This window comes from Girardinichthys multiradiatus, chromosome 21, assembly GCF_021462225.1.
Source record: "Girardinichthys multiradiatus isolate DD_20200921_A chromosome 21, DD_fGirMul_XY1, whole genome shotgun sequence".
Classification (NCBI taxonomy): Eukaryota; Metazoa; Chordata; class Actinopteri; order Cyprinodontiformes; family Goodeidae; genus Girardinichthys; species Girardinichthys multiradiatus.
In genome coordinates this window covers 34205774-34222785 of record NC_061813.1, presented here as the reverse complement: position 1 = coordinate 34222785, position 17012 = coordinate 34205774, and the positions used below count along the sequence as shown (strand labels likewise).

The window sequence follows — 17012 nt, the reverse complement described above, 5'->3', positions numbered from 1 at the left end:
TTGATATATTGAAGAGTTTATGATTTACTGAATGACAGCAAGATACCTAGGTCCTGTGGCTGCAAAACGAGCCCATACCATCAGCCCTCCACCACCGTGCCTGAAATGCTGAAATGTCGTCGTGCATCACAGGGAAACATCTCCACTTTGGTCTCATCTGTCTAATGGACTTTAGAGGTTTGTTGGAATGTTTCTGGAAGCTGTTTGCTGATGTTTTTCTACTTGGCATTGTGTTAGCACATCTGTACGGTCCAGACAGGAAACAACAAAAACACCTGCTTTTACTGAGGGTGTGTAGATTTCCTTTTCTAGAGTATGGAGCTAAAAGTTTACATCTGTTAAAGGTGAATCTATGCATTTGATCAGCTGCACTCTCCCGCTCCCACTGACAAAAATGTCTTGTTTTTGTCCAATAATATCTGCGGTGCTGTTGTACACTTCATTTCCCCATTTCTGTATTTTACATGTCCTTAAGAGTCAAATGTGTCACATTAACAAGACTGAAAAACAGCAAATAAAAAAAAAAAATAATAAATGTTTTACTCCACATTTTTGACACAATGAACTTTTACAACCAGACTGCAAACAGTGAGAGGTCAGAAGGAAACTTCAGGAAAGGTCAGAACACAGTGAACACAGAAGGCTTTTTTTCCTGCATTAATGCCTGAAGGAGATAAAGACACTTGATTCGACCCAATAAATCTGTACAGTCCTCTGGTTTACATCCTGAGGTAGACACAGGTCCACTCAGATAATTGTAGTACCCAAATGTTTTCATAGGGATTCTAATAATAATAATAATAATAATAATAGGTAGTGCAATTTCTCCACCAGTGATATTGTAGACCATGATACTGCCATGCATTCACTGAAACAGAAGCTCTTAAAACATTATAGAACAACATTATTCTTCGGTTTTTATCCAAATTCAAACACCTCACACATTTGAAATTTTTAAAACAAATATGTTTTTGTAAACGGCCACTTGGAACAGTACGTTACAGGAAGTGCATTCTTCATGTTGTGTGTGCTTTCGTACATATGGCGGCAGCGAGGCAGGAGAAACTGTCCTCATTGGTTGTAGCAGATAAAAGGCTGAGGAAAAAACAAAAAAAGAAACAGTCGGCACAAAGTAGCAGCGCTGCTTTGGTGTTGCAGCCTGGTTCCTGCAGGTTCACAGTTTACTGGTCTTCAGTGAGACGCCGGACGTCCTACCATTACATTCCTCTGGTTTCTGCCGCTACCGCGCCGTCACCATCCACAGGCCGAGCGCCACATTGGCTGCCAGCAGGGCGCTGCCCGCCAGCAGGAGGAAGAAGCCGATCAGCTCGCGCTTCTGGCGGTCCGTTACCACGGCGACCAGCGTGGCCTCCAGCAGGGCGTTGAGCATCCATTGGCCATCCAGGGCGAAGCAGGGCACGGAGTTGACCACGGCTAAGGCGCCGGAGAGGGACACCACGTATCTGAGAGGCGGAGCGGCTCAGGACAACACTGAGTTTTCTGTCCTTTAAATATAGAGGCTCAAGCAAAGCAACATGTGCTCTCATCAGCAATGGATTTTTAAACAGTAGTTATCCTCACTATTGTCCTTATCGCCATAAACACCAGAGTATAGAGATAAACCTTGTTCATTGTTATTGTTCTGCTTAAAAATCCAACTGTATGCAATTTCCGACCTTATGGCCCAAACTGTCGCGGCAAAGTTTGGAGAAGTCCAGGTGATGCTTTTAAACCTGAAGATGCTCTGGGAAGGTTTGGTGCATGTCACAACTACCTCCAAATTCTTCAAACTTCACCTAAAATCAACAGATAAATGGTTGAAACTTGGACACAGGTGGGCGATCCTTCATAAAAATGATCCCAGACATAAAAACTGCTGGAATGGATGAAGCAGACTAGCATCAAGCTACTAAACCGCTTTATACTCAACCCTACTGAAGATTTGCAGACTATTTATTTAATGCCGGGTCCTTTTTAGGAAACCGACCGCATAAAATGGACTTCACCAGTTCTATCAAGAAGAACGGTCATATATCCACCCAGAATGATGCCAGAAGCTTGTTGATGGCTCCAAAAGGCCTGTGTTCGAGATACAATTCACTAAGGAACATTTATCCAAATATTCAGATTAAATTTGACCCTGTGCAGATTCAAAAAAAAAAAAAAAAAAAAAGTCAGAAAATCCTGATTAAACCGAAGCCCTGAGTGGCTGGATGAACAGATGCACCTTTTAGACCAATGGGATCACAACTAAAAATTGTGAAAATTCACATTTTTTCCCCACATTCTTTAGTTTCTTTCTCCATATTTTTCCAAACCTGGAGACTTTTCCACCTGTCCAGGCAGCAATACACTCATGTTAAATTCAGCCTTCTTTACAGGCCAATGCTGCTGAACACTTGATCTTTACACCGCTCTGTTTGTGCATTTTATCTTTCTGACTTGTGCTTCTTCTGATCTGAAGTGACACCACATTCAGTCTAAAACACAACGGTCCAGTCAGCAGATCTGAACTGCAGCATTAAAAGAAATGCTGATAAATTGGTTTTAAAAGTGCTGATCCGCAGAACAGGAGCGACCTAAAGCCTTTCATCTGTCTGTAATGTGCTCCTTATCTTTAAACTGTGGTGAGCAGATGCTTCAAACGGGAGCGTTTACATGTTTTCAACACTATAATAACTGTCAATAAAAAAGGATACTTTAGGAAGGTCTCCAAGAAGATGGGCAGGTCCCGGTGGAGAAACCCAAAGCGGGGCACGAAGTTGGTCAGACCCACTGAAGAAGACAAAACAGGAAGCAGAGAGGTCGCAATTTCATGAATCTGTTGCAATTCTCCTCTTGCTCATTACAGGAGTCAGCTCGACACCTACAGAGCCCAGTCAGCAATAATTACCTGGAAAATACTGTTTACAGACCATTGTAAATGTTGCAAAGGGTGCAAATCCCAGACTTTACAGACCAAATAGAAACATTTTTCAACTTTAACCTCTGAAGCTCATCGTTTTGTATAAAGTAGTTTGATTTAAGCCTAAAGTGAAGCAGAGAGGTAACGGCGCTGTACGTACCAGCGTACTGCAGGTGTGGCGGGTAGCCCACAAAGAGCATGTTTGGGCTGGGAAGATGCGTGACGCGGATGAAGCGGGTCTGGTTCTCCAGGGACGGGGTGACGCACACGCTGGCGGCGGCGGTGTGCGTGGCGCAGTCGGCGTCGGAGCGACACGTCGCCGTGCCCGTCACCATCTTCCTCACCGGCATACAGGCAAACTGCAGGAAACGAGGCTCGTTTATTTCTCCCTTTGGTTTAAACAATCTTTAATGACGCATTTTAAAATCTGAAAACAGCTTTGTCTTATCAGCAGCTAGTCGGGACACGATGTCTTCTCCCTTTCTTTCACTCTTTAGCTCCAGCATCAAAACCTCTGGCATCAGATGTTTGGTCATCAGAGAAGCATTTTGTTCATTCCCTGAGTCACAGGTTACATCAGCATTACAGACCTAAAAGGAAGGTTTATGAATACCTCCTTTCATTTAACCTTACATTATGAACCTCCTCCCACCAGGAAGAACTCCAAGTTCCTCTTTACTCCAAACTAAAGGCCAAGAGAAGAACATGTGCACATTTTGTATCATTACAGCAACAAACTTCAATGTGATTCATTGGGAAACGGACAAAAACCCAAAAATGTGGCAAACCTTTGTATTCAGCAGCCTTTACCGATAGCCGTCGTGTGTGTAATTTAATCTCCGTTGATAGGACAGCTATTAATCATAATCTCCACAAAAATTACACCTTTTAGCTGTCAGGCATGACAAAGGGATCACGCTGTGTGGGTGCTTTTCTTCAGCAGTGACGGGGAAGCTGCTCAGACGTGATTAGAAGATGCATGGAGCTAAACTCATCCTGTTCGATGGTGCAGGAGACTTAAAGCTGGGCAGGAGGTTCAGCTTCCAGCAGGACAACAACTCTAAACATACAGGCGGAGCTACAAGGGAACGGTTAACATCGGATCATTTTAGTGTGTTAGAATATTCTAATCAAAGTCCAGACTCGAACGTTAAGAAGTTGCGACTGAGACTTGAAAGTTGATCTTCACAGACTGTCTCCATCTAAACTGACTAAGCAGGAGCTATTTTGCAAAGGTGAAAGGACCAAAACAGGAGAAGGGAAGATCGGCCTCTAGGTGTGCAAAGCTGGTAGAGATTTATCCCAACACCCCTGCAGCTGAAGATGCTTCTACAGAACCCTGACTCAGGGCGGCGGAATATAAATACATGCAACACTGTTAAATTTTATTTGTAAAAACATCTGAAATCTGTGTATTACTTTGGCAAGACAGTGTGAGCATATAGAGTGCTTAAAATGCAGGTTTAGCAGCACCAGGCTAATAGCTGTGAAGTTAGTCACATCATCTTCAAGGAACGTCTGCTGCAGACGTTGGCAGTTTAGATCAAATCTAAAATCCAGACTTTTCTCGTCTTTTGAATTTTTCAGCCGATGTTTGCAGCTGTTGATGTCCAAGCTTGTCCAAAGGTTAAAACCTAAATGTACTGGGAAAGGAAGGATGCAACGCTTAAGAACACAAAAATAACTAAACTAATTCTGAAAAACTGTTCTACTGGTACAGGATGTTTAACCTGAAGATTAATGTAGCAGTTGAACCAAAAATGGACATCATGGTGATGATAAAATGTTTGAATAAAATATTAAATGTGAAATACAGGAGTAAGTTGAACATCAGGAAGGAAGGTTTTTGTGAGGGGTGTCTGGAGATTGAAAGGATTTCATCCAGACCAGTAAAACACTTAAAGCAAATCACATGTTTTTCCACACGCTCCAGGACTGGGAAGGAAGACTGGAAAGATGTGGACATGACGCCTTCATCATGTAGATCATTATGATTATCAGCCTAGAGTCGGTCAGTAAATAACAGGAAGCAAGTAAAAAAACGTCACGCATCCAGAGCTCAGACGCCAAAGGAAATAGATCCAGGCCTTTTTGATTGTGAACGCAGCTACAAAGAACCAAGAACAGAGTCTCCTGCTCTGATGATGGAACACGTAGAGAGAACTCTGAAGAAACCTGTTCTGGTTTTTTGCACAGCATTGTAAAATTAGACTCTTTCATTCCACACAGCACTGATTTAAGGAAGCAATCTAAATTTTCCTGGTCACATGATGAATCTGCCAGGAAAGCCTGACTCTGTGTGTGTGTGTGTGTGTGTGTGTCACCTCTCTCTCCCTGCTGTTCCTGCCCTGTGGTTTGATGTAGGAGAAGCAGAGGTCTGTCAGGCTGTTGTTGCTGCAGCAGTCCATCGTTCCATCCAGACGCTTGAACGCTACAAGAAGCAAGAAATATTTAGCACCGACTGACCCGAACAAAACAAACCTTCTGATCCAGACCTTGCATTCATATACATAAATAAAATGAATCCTGATAAAAATGAATCAAACTTCATCATGTGACTGCATTTCAACTTTGATGCCAGTTGTGGAGAAATGCTGCAGGAAGGTATGAATGTTTTTTTTGCACACAGCGATGGCTCCTAGTCATGCTCCTGCAGCTCGCCCTTATATTCCTGAGGTTGCAGCAACAGGTAGATTGTTTTTCTCTAGTTATTGTCTAGTTGAATCCAGCCTAGCTGTTGACTGTCTAAACGACGGTCTGACTTCTGTGGCAATGACTATATTTTTGAATCTTCAGGACTGCCATATGTTTTCCCACCCGTGTTGGTTTTCACCAATTCCACGACACGGAAACGGATGGATGGATGCACAAAAAGATGTATGGACAGACAAACAGAGAAAATGAATAAATGGATGAATGGACAAAGTGGCAGTTGGACAACCAGATAGGTGGAGGGTTGGACAAATGGGTGGATTGATGAGTAGAACAGAGAAAACAGATGAATGGATAAAAATACAGATATGAACAGATGCCACAACAGATGGACGGATAAACAGAAAACAGAGGAATGAATGAATAAGTTCACGTCCTTGATACGGATGGTCGGGGTTCGAATCCCAGTTGCACCAGTAATGGCGTCTGGCGTAAGATGTTGCCAAGTCTGTGTCCAGAAGACAGTGGGGGAATCCTACAAATCAGAGCTGTTCTTCTGGTGCTTAGCTGTTTTCCTCATTAGGATCATAACCAGGGAATCAGAAATCTTGATTTTAGCATGAGAACAAGAATAATGCAGACTGAAAGGTGTGATACAATCCCCTGACTTGCACCCACGTGACCCCATGTGTCAGACAAACACAAAGCTGTGCGTAATTGGGAAGTGGAAGTAAAATGGCGAGGTTTTCAAATTTTTTTTTCCAAAATAAAATTTGAAAAGTGTGGCATGCATTTGCGTTTAGCCCCGTTTACTCTGGCACCCTTAAAGAAAAGCCGGCTTTAAGAAGTCACCTAATTAGTAAACAGGGTCCACCTGTGGGGAATTTAATTAACATTTGCTGCTCTGTGTTGGCCAGTCACATTAATTCCCAATAAAACACACTGAGGTATGTGTGTAACGAGACAAAACGTGTGAATACTTTTGAAAGGCATTATAAGGTCGTAATGTTTTATTTTTTTAACGACAGAGCTGTCACTTACGTCTGCCGTGAGCCCAGCTGGGCTGCAGGCTGGTGACCGGGACGCAGTATCCTGTCTGTGGTGTGTGGGTGAGGTGAGACAGGCAGCTGGTCCAGTCCTCCACTCCCCGAACAGGACAGTCCTCCAGCCCCGTCACGATGTCCCCGACTGACAGACCCCTGGGTCCGTCAGCTGCAGAGCCCTGAAAAAAAATAAATAAAACAACAACATGGTTCAAATGGGAATAAATGTCACAAGAGATCTTTGTTGGACTCTGTCCTGCAAGTTTCAGTTGTTAGGAAACTCTGGAAGGAGGCCAACTCTGACCAATACATTTCCAAACTGCAGCAGATGAGCAGAACCATTTCAGCAGGCAGCTTCCTGATTTAACTGCCAGAGCAAAACACAGCAGAGCCTTGCCATAATTTTCCACTGCTCAACAGGTAGCCTCTTATTGTCACACAAACATAAAACTCTGAGTTATCTGCAGGCTGCAATACCGTTAAACATGATGTTGAAAGGAAACAACCGTTCAAGAGGGGCTCAATGCTGCTCACGGTGATTCTGCAGCCAAGTGATGCAACGCAAGCAGAAAAATGCTAATATCTGCACCACTTTGGGGAAGGAAGTTTGTGTTGTTGCACAATTGTTTATTTAATAGTAGAAAGTAGAGTATAAAACTCATTCCTTTCACAGACACAGTCAAGTGTAAAACTGTTTACATTGAGGAGTCCCCAGAACAGAGCCAGCCTTTTTTATCAGCTTGTTGAGCTTTTTTAAGTCCCTGGTTCTGATGCTGCTTCCCCAGCAGATGATGGCAGAAGAGATCACACTTTCCACAACCGACTTATAGAAGATATGCAGCATCTTGCTGCAAACACCAAAGGACCTAAGCTTCCTCAAGAAGTACAGTCTGCTCTGTCCCTTCTTGTAGATGGCTTCACAGTTGCATCTCCACTCTAGTCTGTTGTCCAGGTGAACACCGAGGTATTTATACTCCTCCACCACCTCCACTTCTTCATTATCCACAACTTTACGATGGTCCATTACATAAAATGCCCAAGTTTGAGGTTGGAAGGAGACAAAATGTGGAAAAGTGAAGAGAGGTATGAAAATGGTAAATGGCCTACTCTTGTATAGTGCTTTATCAAGTCCCCAGTCAGTGTGTGGCTACATTGTAGCCACAGCTGCCCTGGTGCACACTGACAGAAGTGAGGCTGCCATACAATCAGCATCACAGTGCCCTCTGACCACCATCACCAGCCAAGGTGGGTGAAGAGTCTTGCCCAAGGACACAAAGACTGAGACAGGTAGAGCGTGGGTGCGAACCGGCAACCCACTGGTTAGAAAACAAACGTCTACCACCGTCGCCCGTTTAAGACGCACCGTACATCGCTATTATGTGGGAATGGTTGAGTCCTGGGGGTACGCTGCCTATAACCCACTGACTACTCTTCTACAACACTGGGAGTCAAGCATGTAGGAAAACATGAATGGAAAGATGACCATGTGAGACGATCAGTTACTTAGAGTGAACTGTTTAAATAAGGCCAATGACAACAAGCCACATTCACTGACAGATATTTGCTAGCTGTTCCCCATTTTCTAATGTAAGCTCACAAACGGCGTGACAGCAGTGGTATTACTTCGCTTACCTAAACCAAAGAGAGAGGTTATTTTGAGAGAAACCTGCGGGACTCACCTGAACAACCTCGGTAACCAGAGCTCCGCCTCCGGTGGTGTACGCGGGGAACAGGAGGACCGGCAGCAGGAAGAGGAGGCCGAGCGCTGCCACACACAGAACAAAGTTGTGCCAAACTCCTGGAGACAGATAAAAACAGGATGATGTTTAAACCCTTGAGGTTATTTTCAGTTTTAAAAGAAATATATGCTTTAAATAAATATTTGCTGCAAGATCAGTCTTTCATTCAGTACAGTGGATATCTTAATTGATTACAACAACCTCTTATTAAAAAGAAGGAAAAAACATGAATTTACTTGCACCGATCACTTCCTAGACAGAGGTTGAAATATTTAATTGAACAGAAAATAAAAGCAAATAAGATTTATCAATCAAACCGTATTTCCTTCAAAAATCAGATTTTTTTACTGGCACTCATCTTCTGCTTATCCAGGACCGGGTCGCAGGGCCAGCAGTCTAAGCAGAGACGCCCAGACTTCACTCTCCCCAGACACCTTCTCCAGCTCCTCTGGGAGAAGCCTGTGGCGATCCCAGGCCAGCCGAGAGACACAGTCTCTCTAGTGTGTCCTGGGTCCCCCGGGGCCTCCTTCCGGAGGGAGGCATCCAATACAAATGCTCGAGCCATCTCAGCTGACTCCTCTCGATGTGGAGGAGCAGCGGCTCTACTCCGAGCTCCTCACCCTATCTCTAAGCATGCCTGGACACCCTGTGGAAGAAGATCATTTCAGCTGCTTTGATCCGGGATCTCGTCCTTTCGGTCATGACCCAAAGCTCATCCCCTAACCCTAACCCTAACCCGGCTCAGGTCTCGGGTTACCAGTTGGTTTCTTCACCACAACGGACCGGCACAGCGTCCTCGTTACTGCGGCAGCCGCAAAGATCCGTCTGTCGATCTCCAGCTCCATTCTCCCCTCCCACTCATGAACAAAGATCCCAAGATACTTGAACTCGTCCACAAAGATCAGAGCTGATAAATGAAAAACTGGCAGATTCCAGTCTCTGGCTGACTGACTAATGCATCTCTACTGATTAGTGGTCAGTTTTGTTGTGTTAATAGCTGCCTTCCCAGAACAACCAAGAACAATAAAAGAAGGAGCACAAAGAACACTTAACTCACCGTTTCCTGTATTTACGTTGAAATAAAAACATTTGAAATGCTTTCAATTATTTGAAAAACTCCAAAATATTCAGTTTGTGCCCTGAGAAATGAAAGAAAACCAGCACATATAAACATCCTCCTGCTTTACAGACAAGAAGCTCTAGAGCACATCACATGAATCAGAGTCTCTCCTCATTATTCAGGAAAAATACAGCAAGTTTACTGCAGGAACTAAAACAACGGCGTAGCAGCCAGATCCTCCCTCCTGAATGTTCTCTGCGTATTCTAACTGTTGGATGTGGAGGCCGAACAGAAACCGCTGCTCGCTATAAATAGCCTTCAGTACCAACTTAATTATGCAAGACTTGGAACAACAAGGGAAAATGTCTCAGGGTCTGATGAGTTCGAGGCCCGACTTATATATATATATTTATATTTTAAAGGAAAATCCTGGGAAAAAGGAAATTACTCTAATACCAGGAAAATGCGGGCTACAGTTAAGTGCTTCATCATAATAAGATGAAAGAAACACACTGTTAATTTCAGATCTACGTGCATGCATAATCTGATAGTGTTGCACAGCGTAAACAAGCCATTAAACTTTGTCTGCAGGAGTAAATAATGTATTTGATGTGAAGCCCCCTGATGTAAAGGCCAATCTCACGCAGAGATGCAAACAAACACTTCAGGCTGTTATGTCACCACCCCCCCCTGATGGGAATAGTACCCTCCTCGCTCCGGTGTCCACACGTCTCGGTCTGGTGTCTGTTATCCTCTCGTCAGAAGAGCCACATGTTGGTCACACACAGATAAATAATCAGACAGGCTCTTGTCTGCCCTCTGGAGGCTAAGAAGTGCACCTGCAGGGTTCCCATGCTTGCAGAAAAATCATGCAGATTTCCCAGAGGTGAGAAAAAACATCAAATGGTCGGAAGGATTACTCGGTGTTAAACACCTGGATATAATGTTTTGGTCATTTTTAAGGGTTTTACAGGACAGTTTATCCAAAAAACAAGTTTTAAAGTCGTATTCCCTCTTATACATCTTTTGTTCTTTAGTCATTTTTTCAAGTATTCACAACCTTTTAACATTTTTGTTGAGACTGAAATGTTCACCCATTCGAACTCAGTCTGGAAGAAAAGCCTCCATGAACATCAGTTTTCTAGTCTTGCCAAAGATTCTCAACTAGATTTAGGTCTGGCCTTTGACTAGGCCATTCCAACAGAGTAAATTTGATCTAAACCATTCCACTGTAGCCTTCATTGAATGTTCAGGACTATTTTTGCCACTAGATGACAAACCTCTCCTCCAGTCTCAAGTCTTTTGCAGTTTTTAACAGGTTTTCTTCCAGGATTATCCCGGCCTCTTGGTTGCTTCTCTGATTAATGCTCTTCTTGGCTCCCAGTTTAGGTGAACAGCCATTTTTCCATGTTCAGGTTGCTTTATAACCGAACTCTGCTTTATACTTCTTCACAACTTTCTTCCCTGACCTGCTGTGTTCCTTGGTCTTCATGATGCAGTTTGTTCACTAATGAATAAACCTCTGAGGTCTTCAAAGAACAGATGCATGAAAAATATTACATTTTCCTTCCCCTTCACAAATATGAGCTACCTTGTATTGCTCCTTCACATAAAATTCCAAAGACATGTTAATGTTTGTAATTGGAATATGACAAAAACGTGAAAATAATGAAGGGATATGAAGATTTTTTCGAGGTACTGTAGATCTAAGGGGTTTATAAAGGTTATGGTAGCACTGTTTATGTTTACTGTTGATTTAACCCTCAGCAGCAGAGTTCGGAGTTTAAATGTTATCTCCTTGTCTCTGTTGGGTAATTCCTGGATAACCTGTCAGAACAAAGCAAATTTGACCAAGTTTGCAGTAATTTGCACAGACTAAGCATTCTTTGAACTGCAGACTCACCTGTTTTTCTCTGTAAAACTGCAGTCAAATTACTCACTTTCATCAGCTCCCACAGACTCACTCGAGTCGGTGTGAATCAGTCCCGTTCATGCGTGGCTAATGGCTTTTCTCCGCCAATCAATTCATCAAGCTGCTTTTATCCTAATTGACACCGAAAAGATTCGATGTGATGCATCTGTCGGCTGCTCAGAAATAATCTGATTGACCTTCAGAGCCAAAACAAAGTGCTTCAAATAACTGATTAATAGATGTGACTACATTAGCTGGAAAACAAGCAGAGGGCTGCTGTACAGAGTTGTGACAGCAGGGGGCGCTCCGAGAAAGTGCACCAGATAAGGAGAGCTGCGGAGTGGGTGGGTAGGCAGGGTAAATAAAATTAATATTAAACATAATTAAATTAAAAGAATTTAAATGCTTTAAAATTTTGTTATTTTTTATTCTAAAAAAAATGAAACATGTAATAACATAAATAACAAATAACATGTAAGGAATACAATTACACTGAACAAATATAATGAACTTAAATAAAAATAAATAACCAAATGAAACTGGTACCTCGGTGGCGCCACTGATGAGAAGATGAACTCTGTTACCTGCACAGAAGATTCGGAGCTGCTGAGCAGGAGATATGAGGCTGAGGTGCGTGGTGAAGAGGTCCACGAAAGCACCGGGATACATGACGAAGACAAACACGCCAAACCCGTTCACTCTCACAGACTCCCTGCAGGAGGAAACATTAAACACAAAGACAAGATAGAAACGGATACAACATGTTGAACACAAAAACACGACTAAGTCAGGTATTTATAATAAGCCTTTCAGTTAAATTCCTTCTTTAAAAGAAGAAATTTCAACTAATAAAATCGTTCATATTTTACGACACAAGGTAACACACTGTCCTGAAATATCCGCAGACACATTTATCGTTCTCATCTTCTCACACTGGATATTTGTTCAATTGTAAATCTCGTTTGATGACGACGCTCTGAGAATATTCATTATAAAGGATGACTGCAGATGGTAATAAAAGCATCTCTGAAGCCTTGAATGGGAACTCTGCTCGTCGTGAATTATTTATGAGCCAGTTGTCTTTAATCAGAGAAATAACATCAAAAATGTGTGTTGTGAAACATTTTGAACTTCATTTCCAGAGCTTAAACAAGCCAAATGATCAGTTTAACTCCTCTCTGACAATAATACTGGAGAATGAAGGCTTTACAACGGGTTTGTGAAAAACTCATCAAATCCCTGCAGAAACATTCAATTTCCACGGAAAGCACCAAACTACATCTGATGGAAACATCTAGGACAGATGGTTAAAGACAAAATATCAACATGTTCGACAGAAGCAAGTACAACTGATGGCTGCTGGTTGTCACAGTAACCCTGTGTTGGAGGTGTGAGCGTTCAGTACCTGAGTGCTGCCACAGCGTGCCCCAGCTCATGAATGACTCCGCTGAGCAGCAGAGCGATGAAAAAGTAGGCCAGCTGACTGGTGGGCAGGTTCACACCCGGGACCTGAAACACATGAAGGGCCAAAGAAGGAAAAAGTCACAGAAAAACACATCATCCTCAGGAGAATAATCAGCTTTACCAACATTTATTGAAATATTTTCCTAGACATTTAACGTCTTTTCTTCCTGCCCGCCTTTTCCCAACAGTTCCTTCAAAATTTTCTGCTGAACGAGTGTTTCACTGCATTCTATTATCCGGCTGTCTGAGCCAAGACTTTTCTCTCCTCTGAGATTCATTCTCAGATATTAAGATTCTGCTAATAGCTTTCCATGAATCAAAGCCACAGGTCTGAAGGGAGCTGGTGCTCACATTAGTGCACGCCTGTTTGACATCGTGGATGATGGAAGGAAAAAAACTGAGCAGGAAATGAGTTTCTTGTACCCGACGACACATCAGGATTCTTACACAGTTTTTCTTCTCAAATTTCTCTGTCCTTTTTAAACTATAAATACTAAAGTTTACTTTGAATTAATGGCAATTAATTCTATAGTGGTCAGACTTTAAATCTGAAACATTTTAAAACCAGACAGAGGAAGTATGAAAGGAGAGGACAGAAAGCCAAACAATTGGACAGATAGATGGACAGAAAAACAGAGGTAGGGACAGACAGGCAGGTGAATGGATAGATGGATGCATGCGTGGTGGGCCAGACGGAGGGATGGATAGACAGAGGGACACGCGAAGGAATGGATGGATAGATACATGGAGAGACAGATGAAGGGACGTGTGGATAGGTGTAAGTATGGCTGAGCAGACTGGTAGAGGGATGAACAAATGGAAAGAACCCTGGTAGACTTTGATTTAGTGCATACATATAGTACATTAGTACTACATGCTGTAAAGGGTTAATATTTTCCTTGCTCAATGCTGGTTGGAAGTTAACTTTAACAGCTCATAAATAGACGTACCACCACCTGCAGACTCTGCTGACCCCCTATCCGAGGGTTGTCGGTGGTCATCTGAGCATACGTCTGCTGCAGCGTCTTTACCAGCAGCACCACTGATCCCACCATGGCAGCGATCCCAAACACAAGACCACTGTTGAACCTGAGAAACACCCAACTCACATCAATTAGTCCATGGGGCCATTTAGGAATGCAATGAGATGAAGGCTTGTATCTGACCGCCGGAAAAATAAGCAAATAAGGAAGACAAAAAGTTTTATACTGAACTGATAACACGTTTTTAAATACTTAAATGGATAAAAGTTAAGAGAAGAAGCACGAGTTGCTATGTTCAGAATAAGTTGATGGCGCTGGGGTCCTCACCACAGGTAGAGGGCTCGAGGGTTGATGCGGGCACAGTAAGCAAACAGCCGGTTGAACATGGTGGTCTGCCATCTCACATGGAAAGGAGACAACATCAGCCCTCGACTGGCGAGCCACGACTCGTAGCGGATCCGGTGTGTGACAGATGACTGCAGGAAAGTAGGAAAACCCATGTTTTTTTGTTTTTTTTAATTGACAGGTAAATACACTAACCCCAAACATTAAACCTATGCGGTGCCTTTGCAAAGTTACACATTCAAACGCTGGCAGCAATATTTTGGGTTATTTAGTTTGTCATAAGAAAACAATAAATGGAGGTTCATTTTTCAAGGTCATGTTTTCACCATGTCATTCATACATTTATAAATGTCTCAGTTCCAAACTAAATATTCAATTTACAAGCTAAATATTTTGTTTTCTAACTAAATATTTAGCTTGTAAATTAAATTTTAGTTTACAATCTAAATATTTAGTTTGTAAATTTATGGGAAGAAACTTGTGCCATCAGAAACTGAATTTGAATTGCTCAGACTGAATCTGTATTTGTGTAATATGAAATTAAATGCGTGGGTTTGAAAATGAATTCCACTAAACTGAAACTGGATATAATGGTTTAAAACTGAATTTGTTTGCTTTGAAAATTGCTTTGCTTTGTATTGAAAATTCAGTTTGATTGCTTTCACTTTCAGGTCTGAAATTCAATTTAAGCTCCAAAATTCAGTTTTTTGTGTCACACATCCGGGTTCTTGAAGCCAGATTAATCAAACACAGATTTACTGATTCATGGATGGCATTCACTATTGCTGTGTCCAAATTCAGGAATGCATCCTTTGAAGGACGCATTTGTAGGCCAATAACGTCCTGGATGAGAAGACGCTGTCCAATCTCCAAGGTTCCAACAAATGCGTCCTTCTTTTCCCGTGTATCCTGCGTGTCCCATGATTCATTGCGGGTCGAAGTAGATTGCTCAGACGGAAGTAGCAAAGGCCGGAGAGAGAAAAGTTGTGAATAAAATTATATTGCGCATTCTGTGAAACAACTGAACTTTTACAATGTTTTTAGACGAGAATGTAGTTGTGTAAACCTAAAATATTTGATCAGTTTATCAAGATATCGCTTAATTGAACAAATGCGTCGATGTGTTCGTCCGCTGCCCCAGCAGCTGCTCGCCTCGCCAGCTGTCAGCTGACCGGGTGGTTGAGGTGAGCTGAACCCCGAGAGAACAGCTGACTCCCGGCACAATGTTTTCAAAATCCCGCTGGGTTTCCCCAATGGGTGGAAGTTAGACAGATATAATTCAGTATGAAATCTAATATTAATGTTTGGTTTATATGCAAATAAACTGATTTAAACTTTGTTCCTAAAGTTAATATGTTAGAGTTTAAGTTGTTGAAAGCTTTACAAATAAATTAAACAAATGGTATTTGTCATCAATGTATTTTATCTAGTGTTAGATTTTTTTTTAAATCTATGAACACAAAAAATATGTTCAACATTTTAAATGGCTGGATAATGAACAAGATAATAAAACAATAACATTTTAAACAAAATAGGATTATAAGCCATCAGTAATATGTAAAGGGTTAAATAAAAACCGTGTAGTTATTTACAGTAGAAACAGCGTTATTAACCTTCAGGCTCCATTTGTTCGGCTTCACAGCTCTGCCTTCATGCTAACACGGTTGCTAGGCAACAGAAGTTACGCAGAGGTAAAGGCAAGAGAAACGCAGACTGACGTAACACCGGCGGCACTATGCTAATCTGGCATGTTTAGCTAACAGCTACAGGTAGCATAAGTTTTACTGTTTGACCATCATTTGTTTACATGACGTTTCTTATAGATGCTCATTTAACTTGGTGATTGACATCCGCTAAGCTCATGTAGCTGCACTGCTCCAGTTCAAGGAAGTTTAACCTGATGTGAAACGTAAATCGATGAATCTGTGTTTGATTAATCTGTGGCTATCCTCAAGGACCTGGATGTGACACAAAAAACTGAATTTTGGAACTGAAATTGAATTACAGACCTGAAAGTTGAAAGTAGTCAAACTGAATTTGTAATAAAACAAAATACATTTTAAAAGCAAATGAATCCAGTTTCAAACCATTAAATTCAATTTCAGTTTGGTAAAATTGATTTTCAAACCAATGCATTTAATTTCAAATTACACAAATTCAGTCAGAGCAATTCAAATTCAGTTTCACGATGGCACAAGTTTCTTTCCATATTCATAGTCCCAAAGGGTAGTGAAATAGACCTTTACTATGGATGCTAACTTCACGTAGTACGTAGCTAACAGAGGCCGCTAAACACGACCTAGCCCCACTTCTTTTCTTAAAAATCACATATGTCATTGTGTTTCACGAGAAGTAGCTAAATTAAATACAAATAAAGTTACCATCTCACCCTGAGCAGTGTGTCGGCCAGGTAGACGGCACACCAGCCTGCCATCACGAACACCAGCAGGGACACAGGGATCATGGTGCAGCTCTGTCAGCGGACTCTCCGCGAAGCCGTCCAACCGAGCTGCAGCTCCTCCATCGCTCCTTCCGCCCGCCGTTTAGCACACAGCAAGGCCGCGGTTAGGCGGCTTTAAAGCTGCGAAGGAAAGCCGGAATTTTTCTGTTAAACGTTAAACAGACGCTACTGAGTTTGTTTACAGGGGATATGAGACACAAGCCACCGGGTTACTCTTCTTCTGCTACGTCCGTGGCAAAAGAACAGCAGACTACCGCCACCTAGCGTTGGGTTTACTTTTCTGCTAATTTCAGATGGAAAGATGCTGAGGGTAAAATAGAAATGAAGTGTGCTTTAATAGAAAAAAATACGTATAACACGAAAGGTCGATTTTCGTTACAAAAAGTCAAATGTAAAATTTCTAATTTTTGTTCACATATGATTTTACACTGGCAGATGGATTATGACT

The 17012-nt window shown here is 42.1% G+C and overlaps 1 protein-coding gene across 2 annotated transcripts; it reads right to left on the bottom strand.

Annotated features, from left to right (window-relative positions):
- Positions 1–515: 515 nt before the first annotated feature.
- mbtps2 (membrane-bound transcription factor peptidase, site 2) lies at positions 516–16795 on the bottom strand. 2 transcript variants are annotated; one of them, XM_047350328.1, is made up of 11 exons: positions 16485–16795; positions 14086–14234; positions 13726–13864; positions 12717–12820; positions 11896–12023; positions 8280–8398; positions 6599–6779; positions 5230–5336; positions 3066–3264; positions 2700–2775; positions 516–1463 (listed from the first exon to the last, which is right to left on the bottom strand). In XM_047350328.1, exons 1-11 carry the CDS (start codon positions 16485–16487, stop codon positions 1241–1243), a joined length of 1428 nt encoding a protein of 475 aa, XP_047206284.1. In that variant the 5' UTR covers positions 16488–16795; the 3' UTR covers positions 516–1240. The 2 variants fall into 2 exon arrangements, with proteins under 2 accessions (XP_047206284.1, XP_047206283.1); XM_047350327.1 differs by having other exon boundaries at positions 16493–16795.
- Positions 16796–17012: the final 217 nt, after the last annotated feature.